The sequence below is a fragment of the Prionailurus viverrinus genome, chromosome B1, assembly GCF_022837055.1.
Source record: "Prionailurus viverrinus isolate Anna chromosome B1, UM_Priviv_1.0, whole genome shotgun sequence".
In the NCBI taxonomy this organism is placed as follows: Eukaryota; Metazoa; Chordata; class Mammalia; order Carnivora; family Felidae; genus Prionailurus; species Prionailurus viverrinus.
In genome coordinates this window covers 84,605,277-84,619,693 of record NC_062564.1, presented here as the reverse complement: position 1 = coordinate 84,619,693, position 14,417 = coordinate 84,605,277, and the positions used below count along the sequence as shown (strand labels likewise).

General features: G+C 35.3%; 1 protein-coding gene across 3 annotated transcripts in view; it reads right to left on the bottom strand.

Moving 5' to 3' along the window:
- The window catches only part of INPP4B (inositol polyphosphate-4-phosphatase type II B), a 403,509-nt gene that overhangs the window by 96,430 nt on the left and 292,662 nt on the right, over positions 1-14,417 (bottom strand). For all 3 annotated transcript variants that reach the window (XM_047855552.1, XM_047855554.1, XM_047855553.1), the window contains one exon: positions 12,619-12,778. In XM_047855552.1, the coding sequence (XP_047711508.1) occupies positions 12,619-12,778 (160 nt within the window). The remainder of the gene's footprint in view (positions 1-12,618; positions 12,779-14,417) is intronic.

The window sequence follows — 14,417 nt, the reverse complement described above, 5'->3', positions numbered from 1 at the left end:
CTTATCCACTCTAGTGAATCGTCATCACTGTCACCAGTGACTTCTATGCTGATAAATCCAAAGTCACTTAGTCCTCATTCCACTTGACCTTTGGCAGCATTAGGCATGCTGAAAACTCCCTCCTGGAGTTTCTCACCCCGGATTTCAGGATATCATACTCTCCTGGTATCCTCCCACCTTATTGGCCATTCCTTATCCCACTCTGTTGCTGGTTCATCCACTTCTTTTTGACCCATTCATATGGGAACATCCCCAGGGTAATCTGCACATTAGCTTCCTTTCCTCTGAACACTCAACCCTTTGTTGACATTTTTCAGTTCCATGGTTTTAAGTACCATTTATGTGTTGACAATTACCATATTTATACTTTTTTTTATTAAGTTTTAAAATTTTAATTCTAGTATAGTTAACATACAGTGTTATACTAGTTTCGGGTGTACCGTATAGTGATTCACTCAGTGCTCATCATGATAAATGTACTCTTTATACAAATTTATATCTTTAACCTGAACCTCTCTCTTGAACCCAGATTCTTATATCTAACTGCATATTTGATATGTCCATGTAAACTGGCATTTTCCAAACAAGCTCCTATTCACCACAAACCCTGTTCTACCCAGTCTTCCCCAACCAGTACAGGACCACCCCATCTTTCCAGCTGCTTGTGCTAAAAATGTTGAATCATTCTCAACTCCTCCTTTTCTTTTTTTTTATTTAAAAAAAAAAATTTTAACATTTATTTATTTTTGAGACAGAGAGAGACAGAGCATGAACAGGGGAGGGTCAGAGAGAGAGGGAGACACAGAATCCGAAACAGGCTCCAGGCTCTGAGCCATCAGCCCAGAGCCTGACGCGGCACTCGAACTCACGGACCGCGAGATCATGACCTGAGCCGAAGTCGGCCGCCCAACCGACTGAGCCACCCAGGCGCCCCTCAACTCCTCCTTTTCTTTCATTCTCTCACCCAAACCATCAGAAAAGCCTGTCAACACTACCTTCAAAATAAGTACAGAGTCCAACCACTTTTCATCATCTCCACTGCTACCTTCTTCTTGATCCAAGCCACTAACATGTCTCACCTATATAATTACATTAGCCTTCCAACTTATCTATACCTGGTTCTATCTTTCCCATCTATACTCTAATCTCAACATTACAGCCTAGGTGTTAAAATCTGTGTCATATTAGGTTAATCCCTGGCTCAAAAACTCTCTGATTGCTCTTATTTTTCTCAGAGTAAAAGTCAAAGTCAATCCAAAGGCTTTACATGATCCTTTCTCTAAGTTACCTGTATAAGTTCATCTTCTACTTTCTTCCCTCCTCTTTCTCTGTTCAAACCAAACTGGCATTTTTGCTGTTTTCTGATCATGGCAGGGCCACTAATGTCTCAAGTCTTTTGTAGTAGTTGTTTTCTGTGTCCAATATATCCTTCCCCTAGATGTCCACATGGCTCTATCTTTTTCTCCTTGTGTCTTTGTTCTAATATCAACTTCTCAATAAAGCCATTGGCCACTCCCCTTAAACTTCAATTCTGCCCTCTAACAATATTCCAAAACCCTCTTATTTGCTTCATATTTTTCCACATCATTTGCCACCATTAATATCTTGTATAATACCTTTATTTATTATGTTTTAATGTCTCTCTGGTACAAACATATGGGAGAGCAGATGTTTTGCCTGTTTCGTTTATTGTTGAATCTTCACTGTCTAGAATAGTGCCTGGCACATAGTAGGTACTCAATTAAAATATGTTGAATGAATGAAAGAAAAAAAATCACTTTAAATAATGTGGCACCTTTATTCTCATACATTAGAACTGGCAGAGACCTTCAAAACTTGGCAGATGACCTTTATTTTACCCACAAAGTAAGGTCCAAAGAATGTAAGTTATCTGTCAAAGGTTATAGCCAAATAAGTAAATTGAGAACTTGCCAAGAATCTTGGAGCTGAGTCAAGTGTTGTTTTGTTACATTGTAATTCATTGCACAATTTTTAAGGGGCACATTAGTTTTCTGATAGGATATTTGAAAATTTCATAATGTACAATTATTATTGAAATCCTAATTTTATAATACAAATATCTGTGGTATATTTTATTTTTTATTGTTTTTTTTTAGCTAGTAAGTGTATTTTAAAAGCTTTTTTTACCTGTTAACTTATGAGTTTTTAAAAGCCTGATTCATTGATGCTTCTTTCCCAATGTAATACTAATCATTTATGTGTAGAAATTCATGAAATTCATGAATATTAATATTTAAGCCCTTTGATGAAAATGATGCTTTGTGCTTGTATCCTTGCACTTTACAAAATAAAATACATGTTTCATATTATAAATCCACTGAAATAATTATCTAATGTTGAGTATAAGTTCTGATGATTTTCATGTATGTACGTATAAACATGCACACATGTTGATGACATTCATTAATAATATAAAATTTACCTGCGTAAGCATTTCTTGTCAGGTAGCAGTTATAGATCAAGGTGACCAGGCTTTTATTTCATAATGTTGGCCTCTATGAGTTTCCAAGAATTATGTTAGGTTCTGGAGATTCAAGAGCAAATCACAAATACTTGGCATATTTTCTCACAGAGCCAAGTCTAGTAGAGGAGATGACATTTAAAACAGCATCTCAATAAACCAGAGATTCAGAGGCTGCAAAATAGTGGCCCATGGGCCAGTCGTATTTGGCCCTCAAAGGTATTTTATTTGGCCTTCCTCATATTTTAACAATTCTTCCAACTCAAATATTGACCTTTAAAGAATTTTAATGTTTCATATAAAAATTCAGATTTACTTGAAAAATCAGAAGATATGGCACCTGTAGGTTCAGATTCCTTTGTGGGAATGATTGGCTAGATCTGAGTGGTGGCCCTCTCTTGAAGGATATATACTTCCTAGTTTGTCCCAGTGTCCAACCATCCAATTCATTTGACTCATTCATGTTACCCTATATGACAGCTGAGGGCCTTTGTACTTGAAACCCTTGTAGAAAGTATGGCTGCAGAGAAAGACAGATACCATATGTTTTCACTCATATGTGGATCATGAGAAACTTACCAGAAGACCATGGGGGAGGGGAAGGAAAAAAAAAGAGGTTAGAGAGGGAGGGAGCCAAAACATAAGAGACTCTTAAAAACTGAGAACAAACTGAGGGTTGATGGGGGGGTGGAAGGGAGGGGAAAGTGGGTGATAGGCATTGAGGAGGGCAACTGTTGGGATGAGCGCTGGGTATTGTATGGAGACCAATTTGGCAATAAATTTCATATTGAAAAAAAAAGAAAGTATGGCTGCATAATTTGCATAATTCAATGAAAAAATTAAAACGTGAGAGACCCCTGTTCAAAGAGAGTAAACAACCCTTCTCCTTTCTTCCTCAGTGGTATCTTTCTCAACCTGTCATGGTTGAGATTTTACTTACTCTTTTATGTCATACTCCCTTGGGCATGGTGACACATGTATGCAGAGTCTCAAAGGTATCCATCCTGACCCTAACTATCTCCACACCTGCACCCAGGTCCCTTGGTAGGTGAGAATGGGGTCAGAAAGAGGTCACCGGGTTAGGAGAAGGATTAGGGAACTGGGCAGGCATTGGAGAACATGGGAGGTAGAACTGTAGGTGAATCAAATCTAAAGTTCCAGGCATGGCTTCCATTGCCCTATTGGACTTTATTTAAAACACAAAGATAAATTTTTAAGAAGGCAAGATGGTGACTACAGAGCATTAAACCCAGAGCAGATGGCCCTGCTGTGTTGGTGACCCTGTGTACTTGCAATGATCCCATGCTCATAAAACCAGCTCTGGCCTGAAGGACCAGAGAAGGTTCCTCAGAGGATGTGAAGTTTGAGATCATGGAAAAGATATGGGCAAACCTTTGAAGGCCTAGCAGTGAAAAGTACAAAGTGAGGTCTCAAAGAGTCCAGTGTGACTAGATTATGAAGGATGAGGTAAGATGAGGTGGAAGAAAATGACAAAGCATTATGAAGTGGCAAGTGTGGGTCTTAGAATTTAGGGCTTTGAAAGAGCAGGAAAAATTTCAGCAAACAAGTATTAGATATGGCTGATATCTAACCATAAAGTAAGTCCATATGCAGAACTGCTCTTAAGATCTAAGGATTTCTTGCCAAAATTTATTCTGAGGACTCAGATTCTTTTTGACAAATTCAATCAGGAATCATTTTGCCTGGATTTGTATCCTTGCTCAGATACCTACCAGTTCTGTGATCTTTTAAGTATTGCTTAAGTTCTTCATCTATAAAATGGGGGTAAAAATAGAACCTCCCCTACAAGCTTATTGTAAGGCGGAGGCAAGAATGTAAAGGCTTAGCAAGTGCGTGTCACATAAATATGAATGAAAGAAGGTTTAACAAGGTAATGAGATTATTTTCTCTCTTGATACCTTTGTTTGGTACCCAAGTTGCATGTGATTTTTACCCACTTGTGCTTCCTATTCCTCAGGTGAAGGCAATCTCTATGACCCACACCTCTGTAGTATGGATTTCCTTAATATTTTTCTCTTCCTTGTGTTCACACTTTATTTAGTTTCATCTATCTACCTGGTAATGACTCTTAAATGCATATTTCCTCTTCTAAGTCTTTTATCTTGTATATTCTATCCTTGGAAAAATCTCTGTGTATCTTCTTTTGTTTTTATTCATTTTTAATTTTTTGGATTATTTTATTTATTTTTGAGAGAGAGAGAGAGAGAGAGAGAGAGCAGGGGAGGGGCAGAGAGAGAGGGAGACACAGAGTCCGAAGCAGGCTCCAGGCTCCGAGCTGTCAGCACAGAGCCTGACATGGGATTTGAACCCATGAATGGTGAGATCATGACTTGAGCTGAAATCAGATGCTTAACTGACTGAGCCACCCAGGTGCCCTTCTATGTATCTTCTTTTAAATGCTATTTGCTCACCCAAGATACTGTAAGAGCAGGGTTATGACAGCATGACACAGGGTAGATGCTCAACACATATATATTGAATTAATGAAAGTATCTTCTTTATTTTCCAGCCAACACAAATTTAGTGTGTCTCTTCCATAAACTTAATGACATGAACTATTTTATGCATAATTGTGTTAATTAATTAATGGTTCTCATCCTTAAGTATTTCAAATTTATTAGGCAGACAACTACTCTGGCCAACCAAAGATAAAATATAGGAAAGAGGGGCACCTGGGGGGCTCATTCGGTTAAGCATCCTACTTCAGCTCAGATCATGATCTCATGGTTCATGGGTATGAGCCCTGCTGTCATCTCAGAACTCACTTTGGATCCTCTGTCTCCCATTCTCTCTGCCCTTCCCCCTTTCAGACACACACTCTCTCTCTCTCTCTCTCTCTCTCTCTCTCTCTCTCAAAATAAATGAATAAGCATTTAAGTACACACACACACACACACACACACACGAAAGAAGTTTGCTAAAAAAAGTGATTTGCTAAAACCCTAGATTTGTCCCTCTTTGGAGGTTGTGGTACATTTTTTCAGATGACTAATCTTTGGCATTAGGAAGCCATTGATAATTAGTGATAAATTACTGACAAATTATTGGTAGTTACCAAACAATTGGGTTAACTGGAGGCAGGCAAAGATGAAGTAAAAGGCCTGGAGAAAAAGTGAATTCTCAGATCCCACTAGGAAACGTGAAATGCACCTTATAAGCTAAAAGAAAATTAGGAAGCAGGAAAGGACATGTGTATCAGTGAGTGTAAAACTGTAATCGGTAGTAAGTAAACTAATTCTGTGATCTGCATGGACGTTTACCTCCTTTGTATGAGGAAGCAGTGATGACATGAAGCCAGCATGGGCTCGTTGAGAAAAGTCACATCATAGGAACTTCATCTCCTTTTTGACAGGACTTACAGCTGGGCATATTAGAAAAAAGTTTTCAGAGACATAGAGTGTTTGGCCTTTCATAGGACATTTCATGGTAACCTTGTAGAAGACAGAGAAATGCAGGCATGCAACAACATGAATGGGAGACTATATCGCTGCTTGAACACACATCCCTAAACAGTAGTGATTAATAAGTGTACTTCAATGCATACACACACACACACACACACACACACACACACACAAACACACTTAGTGATGTGCCTCAAGGGTCTGTATATATTTCTGTCTTGCCATCATTTTTATCTTTTACTTGTGTGAATGAACAGAAAATAGTTGTGAAATGTGAATAAAATAAACCTGAGTTGGACAGTAGATATGATGGATGAGAGAAATAGGTCTTTATTAGAGTACATTCAAAAGTGCAGCATCCTGCAGTCATGGGTTTGCACATCCGTCTCTTCAGTAGAATTGAGATAGACCATGTCGTAATCTCCTGGTGCCCCTAGTATTTCATAATGTCTAGCACACAGTGGTGCTTAAAAACTACTTGAATCTTTTTTTTTTAACGTTTTTATTTTTATTTTTGGGACAGAGAGAGACAGAGCATGAACGGGGGAGGGGCAGAGAGAGAGGGAGAATCGGAAGCAGCCTCCAGGCTCTGAGCCATCAGCCCAGAGCCTGACGCGGGGCTCGAACTCACGGACCGCGAGGTCGTGACCTGGCTGAAGTCGGACGCTTAACTGACTGCGCCACCCAGGCGCCCCAAAACCTACTTGAATCTTGAAAGCCTGAAGGATATGTCAAATTTACCGAGGTTTTTGGATATCATTGGAGGCAGTAGTAAAATGCAGCTGTCAAAACAGTTAATGTGAACTTAGATATCATTAATAGAAAAATAGTATCTGAAAGTAGGAAAGTGGTCCTCCTGTGTCACTCTGTGTTGGATGCTATTCCTTTGAAAAATGACCAAGGAGTGGCAATTCAAAAAGGACATGAGGGTTGCTTTCAGGTAAGTTAGACTACAATGTGGAAAAAGGAAAGTAGATTTGTTCTGTTTGTTATACAGAATTAGACCTGGGCTGGTGGGTAAAATTAAAGGGAACATATTTAGATCAACATCTGGAGTATGCCATTCTAGAAAGTAAAAAATGGTTTTCTATCAGTGGAGATGTGTACCACAGGCTACGTGAAAACTGGCAGAGATGCTATGCGTAAGCTTCTTAACACAATTTAGGAGGTTTAATTACATAATCTTTAAGGGCACATTAAAATCCAAGATTCTAATATTCACTGATTTTATCTGTGAGTCTTCAAGTTGTTACAAAATTAAAGGCATGTGGTCCCATGCATACAGTGGATGCTTGTAGATGCTTACAGTATGTTTAAGTTGGGGCGCCTGGGTGGCTCAGTCGGTTAAGCATCCAACTCTTGGTTTTGCCTCAGGTCATGATCTCACAGTTTTGTGAGTTCAAGCCCCACAGTGGGAGCTTGCTTGGGATTCTCTCTCTCTCCCTCTCTCTCTGTCACCTCCCCACTCATGCTGTCTCTGTCTCTCTAAAAATAAATAAATAAAATTAAAAAATAAGCATGTTAAAATGTAGGGAAGTACACAAAAATCTTGTTCATTAAGAAAAGCTATGAATATATATAAGCCATGTAGGTTTGGAAAGGTATTCCATTATTCATGTTCAGAATAGTAGAGAATGTTTTACTTCTCTCAACACTATTTATATTAGCTCTGAAAAGAAATTTATGAAGTAAGATATATTGTAAAATCCTGGATCTAAAATAAACAAAAACCCTTTAAACCTCCAGATTTAAAACATTATTAAATAAATACACTGCAAAAGAAAAATGCACAACTTGAAACAGTATCTGCAGGTTATAAACATTTAAAAAATGGGAAAAGGTAGCAACAAATCAGAGGACCATCTGTTTAATGATATGTATATATGTATATATGTATATGTATATATGTATATATGTATATGTATATGTACATATACATCATGATATATATACATGTGTATATGTATATATGTATGTATATATGTATATGTACGTATACATGTATATGTATATATGTATATGTACATATACATCATGATATATATACATGATATGTATATATGTATATGTACATATATATCATGATGTATATGTACATATACATATATGTACATCATGTACATCATGATGTGTATACATATACATATATACATATACACATACCAGCAAAACAAACATGAGTTACAGCTAAAATGTATATATGTATATATGTATATGTATATATGTATGTGTACATATATGTATATGTATATATGTATATGTATATGTATATGTATATGTATATATGTACATATACATCATGATATATATATACATGATATGTATATATGTATATGTACATATATATCATGATGTATATGTACATATACATATATGTACATCATGTACATCATGATGTGTATACATATACATATATACATATACACATACCAGCAAAACAAACATGAGTTACAGCTAAAATGTATATATGTATATATGTATATGTATATATGTATGTGTACATATATGTATATGTATATATGTATGTGTATATGTATATGTATATGTATATATGTACATATACATCATGATATATATATACATGATATGTATATATGTATATGTACATATATATCATGATGTATATGTACATATACATATATGTACATCATGTACATCATGATGTGTATACATATACATATATACATACACACACACCAGCAAAACAAACATGAGTTACAGCTAAAATGTAAAAATAAAAGATGGTGATGAAGAGAGGGAAATATGTCATAGGGTTAACTTACCCTATGAGATTTCAAAATATATCTGAATATAAAACACAATAGTCAAAAACATATGAACAGAAGAAAAATTCCAGAAATTGATGAAAAATATATGCAGAATGTAATATAGAAAGAAAAAAAACCCAGAACAATAATAAATGATGTGGTAACAAATGCCTAACAGTATTTATGACATCACACATTTCAGTAAATTCTGGATGACTCAATCATTTACTGAATCAATTCATTTATTAATCATAAAAAGAAAAGAATGAAATGGTTTTTCCACCCCAGTGAGGAGCTGGGGATAAAACTGGGGCTGTTGAAGAAATGGATTTTGCTACAAAAAAATAATAGTTTGAAGTACAGAATTAAGCTATATGATGTCAAACATCACTAATAACTAGATAAATTACAATAAGTTACAAATACAGTTATAATAAATTGCAAATTACAATATGATGTTTTTCACCCAATGTAGCATGAGATCAGGGAATGCTGTAGTTAAAAGGGTGCTTGTAGATACTGCTGGTGAGAGTTTCTGTTGCTAAAGAGGTACCTACCCACACACACTTGGTTTCTACATGCCATTTTCTAATAGAAGAACCCAGAGTTCCCTGGAAAATGGCTGAACCTAAGGCTGGGGCAGGGAAAATACAAATGAACCTAGAATACCTCATGGTGCCAGAGGGTAGGGGAGTGAGTGAGTAAAGGAAAGTAAGAGAGTCAGTATGAAAGAAAACAAGGGAGGAACTAGTCTGTGTGCAGAGCAACATGTCAGAAGGCCACTGAAACCAACCTGAAAGAACTCCTAACGGCTAACTCCAGACAAGTTTGAGCCTGAAATAAATATTGTAATATTATTAGATTATAAGCTAAATGATAAAATAAGCATTCATGAGTCCACACTGATATAAATAGAATTGTATAAATGAATACATGGGAGAGAAGGGATAACTCTTCCTTATAAAATAATTCCACTTCCAGCAATCTAACTTAGGGGGAAATAAAGAAGATGTAGTTGAAAACTTAAATGTTCAAAGATGTTTTATGTGTTAATATAATAATGATTAAATTTCTAAAATAGTGGTTTCTCTTTTGATGAATTAGTTTAGTGTCATAATCACATTTTTAGAAATGTTTCTCAAGAAATATTCATGATATAATAATAAGCAGGATATCAAGAAGTGCCTCTATATTTACAATGCGTACTCCAGTTTGCTTACTGTGTGTGTGTGTGTGTGTGTGTGTGTGTGTGTGTGTGTGTAAACATAGGATATGTTCCAAATGTTTATGTCTGATTGAAATAAAATAAAAATTATACATAATCCTATTTGTTGTTCTTTGCAAATTTTCTAATTTATTATTTTTCTAATAAAATTTAAAACTACATATAAATTGGGGGTACATATAATTAGTGAATGTGTATCTCAAATATCTGTATGTGAAATAATTTTGAGGGTAGTGTAGGTAAATGCATGACTTTAAGTTGTTTGCTTTATATTAGTTCAAAAAACCACCATTAATTTCTCTATTGCATTGCTTTCTGTGACAAAAGCCAGGGTAGAAACTAAAAATACTTTTTTCCTACCTTAACAGGAAGACTATAATGACAACAAGAAGTATTTTATTAATATATTATTATTATTATTGTTATATAATAAATGTATATTATTATTACATAATTGATTGGGCTAATCAATCACAGTCCAACTATGCAGTGCATCCATAAGTATTTTAAGTAAACTTGAGCACAGATTTATCTGTAAGACATCTATTTATACATGTTAAGCATCTTTTTTTATGTAGCACTATCCTCTGCAAAACATGCACTCTATTTGCAATTGTGTAACATGTTAAATGTAAACAAAAGCTTTAACTTTGAAATTATTTGATGATACTGTATTAAATAATTATCAGACTAAAGTATATATTTTATATTACACATTTAAAGTATCTTATTTCCTAAAATGTTTATAACATAAAAAAGTATGGACGAAATAAATATGGATAATAAGTTAAAGATAAAATCATTTAGAGAGCACTATGTTGTAATTTGACTCTAACCTTTCACAGAGCCAATCAAGTTGTGAGTTCTACATTGAGGGCAACTTCTATCTGGTGTTAGATTATACCCAAAGAATGCTTCACATTCAAATGAAAGTGATTCATCTAGTTTTACCAAATATTTATCTGCCAAATATCTTTACTTCTGAAAATGTAATTTTGATCACACAGATATAATCTTCTGATAAAATACAAGATATGGATTATATATATATATATATAATTTCAAATAATTTAGAACTCCGTTCTTATCAATGAGATGTTTCAGGGAATATCAAAACACATGTGGCAGAATTCAGTATCCTGCATCTTATTTCTAGTAAAAAAAAGTATTATGCCTAGGGGCATCTGGGTGGCTCAGTCGGTTAAACATCCAACTTGGACTCAGGTCACGATCTCATGGTTTGTGAGTTCGGGCCCCATATCAGGCTCTGTGCTGACAGCTCAGAGCCTGAAGCCTACCTCAGATTCTGTGTCTCCCTCTCTCTCTACCCTTCCCCTGATCACGTTCTCTGTCTCTCTCAAAAATAAAAAAATACTAAAAAATTTAAAAAAATAACAAAAATATTATGCCTTGAAACCCATCAATGGACAGAACAAGTCACTAAAATTGATTATACTTCTCACCTCATTTTCTGGAGCGCGGTATAGTGTCTGGCTTACAATTGATAGTCAATAAATGTTCAATTAAAGGAAATGGAAGTATACTACGTCTTTATGACATAAGTTATGACATGCTTTCATTTTGATTCATGTAAAAGTTATGGAACTGACATGAATCTAACTGATATTAGATCCATTAACTAATAAAACTGATATTATTTAAAAAATAAAATCCCCATATATAGTTAAAACAAGTAGATATGAACATAAAGAACATTGGTATAAACTTTCCCTTGTGTGAATCTTCTACTGAGGATGAAGACCATCGACAGTAAGAAAACTTTAGAAAGCCACAGTTTACAAACATAATTTAGAAATGGGTCTACTGTTAATCAAGTGATGAAAGATTGATGTTTCATATAATTAAACTCCTGATGAAAATGTGAGTAATGAAAAATCAGGAAAACAAATTGGGAAAAACATAAATTTCATTTTATAAGTATCCATATTTTCTAATGAGTCATTTTCTTAAAAAGGAAATGTGGATTTCAGAGGAAGACAGCAGGGCAATACTGTTTATCCTCTCCAGATACTTAAGATACCAAAAGGGCTGGGGCAACCTGGCCCTTTTGTCAAAATTAATCAAATTTACAAAAAAAAATTTTTGATATAAAAGCCGTGTATAGGGGACACAACCATAATTAAATTTTTGATTATCATATTTGCTAGTCAAAGTTGTAATAAGTCATACTTTTGAAAGTATCTATGTATGTGTCTGTGTGTATACACAGGTATATACACCTAGACGTGTAAGCATGTGTGTATACATGTATCCATGAAAACCTAGAGACTTAAGGCAAAAAGCATTTTTTCATACTGCATTCTTTTCAGGAACCATTATGAGATACTGTGTCCTGATATCCCTAGAAGTTTCTCGGAGTTTTAAGAGCAGATGCTTGTTTTGCTTCCTAATAAAAATTTGGAGGAATGTGTCAAAATAGATTAAACTATGTCAGAGTCTTTAAAAGAAAACACTGTTCTTTCAAGGAGGTTTTTACGTAGCAAAAGAAAAAAAAATGAGCATTGCTAGCAGTTCTGAAAACACAACTGAGATGCAATTTGATAAATAGCCTTCTATCATCTAAGTCAGAGCAGTGGAAAAGCATGTTATCAGCACTTTCATCAAAGGCACTATTGACTCTTCTTTTTCTATCTCATTTTATCATGACTTTCTCATTTTGTTTACTCAGTCAGTGATTGGGAAAAAATGACTCCTTACCCCTTGGATGAGTTATGATGGAGTCCACTAGAGAAGGGTCCTCTTCTCCATCTTTGCTGCCATCGCCACCGCCTTCACTGCCACCATCTCTTTCAATCAGTTTATCCACCGTGGCAATAATGCAGTTCAGGCTCTTCCCCACACTGGCCCACACCCTATCCTGAAAAGAGCATGAGCATCACTACACAAGTTTATTGCAAATACAAGATGAGGCAAAATCTGACGAATCCACATTAGAGAAGCATGGGAGGAGCAATCCTTAGAATGCAGATGGAGTGATTAGTTCTAATACTCCCCTTAATTGGGCCAGACTATGAATATACAAGAAATCTGTTTTCCCTTAATAAAGCAACACTTAAGTGCCATAGAGTTTTATTTAGTTCATTATTTTTTCTCTGTCATAAAGCAATGATGAACTACTATACAATATTAATCCATAACTGAGCACAACCTATGATATTTTAAACTGGACATACCTATATTCCTTATCAACACTTAGTAAGAAAGAAAAAACACAACAATATTGTTAAATAATAATCATTTGTCTTCAAAATTCTTGTTTTTCCTCTTTATTATGATAATATACATAACATTGTTTACCATTTAACCATTTTTAAGTATACAGTTCACTGGCATTAAGCACATTCACATTATTATACAACCGTCACTGTTTTCCATCTCTAGAATTTTTCATCTTTCCAACTGAAACTTTGTACCCTTTAAAAGTGAACTCCCCACCCTTCTCCCCCCAGCTGTTGGCAACCATCACTGTACTTTCTGTCTGTATGAATTTGAAAGCTCTAGATAACAGAAATTCTTAAAGTGTGGTGTTCACATCACCTCTACCAGCATGACCTAGAGAATTAAAATTCATATCCTTCGCACCCACCAAGTCGATCAGAACTACTGGAAAGAAGGCACTCTAAACTGAAATTTTGACAAGCTCCTCAGGTGCTTGTAACCACACTAGGTCTGAGAACTTCTACATGCTACAGCCATGTAATAAGTTACTGTGCTTGATTTATTTCTTGGAAACAACCCCAAACACTAGGGGACCTCCTTGTCACCAATCTTACCAATTCTGATTAGCATCTGCTTTGGTTTAGGGCAATTCATGACACTGAATTCTGTGATTTAGAAAAATTGTTATTTCTTTCTTTTTCTCTTTTAAAATTATATTTAAAGTTTACTTATTTATTTTGAGAGAGAGAGAGAGAGAGAGAGAGAGAGAGAACACATAAGCAGGGGAGGGGCAGAGAGAGAAAGGGAAAGAGAATCTCAAGCAGGCTCTGGACTATCAAGCACAGAGCTCAATATGGGGCTTGAAATCACATACCATGAGATCACGATCTGAGCTGAGGTCAAGAGTGGGAAGCTTAACCAACTGTGCCACCCAGGAGCTCCAAAAGTTATTTCTTAATAAACATTTTAAACATAGTTGTCATCATGGTAGGCTCTCATCTGTAGCTTCCTTTCTTGCTCCTTTCACCACATCATTTAGATGGAGTCACTGACTCCACATCTGTGATGGTTAATTTAATGTCAACTTGATTGAATCACAAGATGTCCAGATAATTAGCTAAACATTATTTATGGGTGTCAATATATAATTATAGTACTTTTTTGTTAGTTTTTCTAGTTAATTTTGCTGGTTTATAAACAGTTAAACTAATTTGGGGTAAGATAAATCTAGGAAAAAAGAACTATAGTTGAGTTTAGATTATTTGATGGTTATCTTGTAAAGACTAAGTTGAATAACATAATAAACAAATATGGGGGTTTACAGGTATGCATACTAT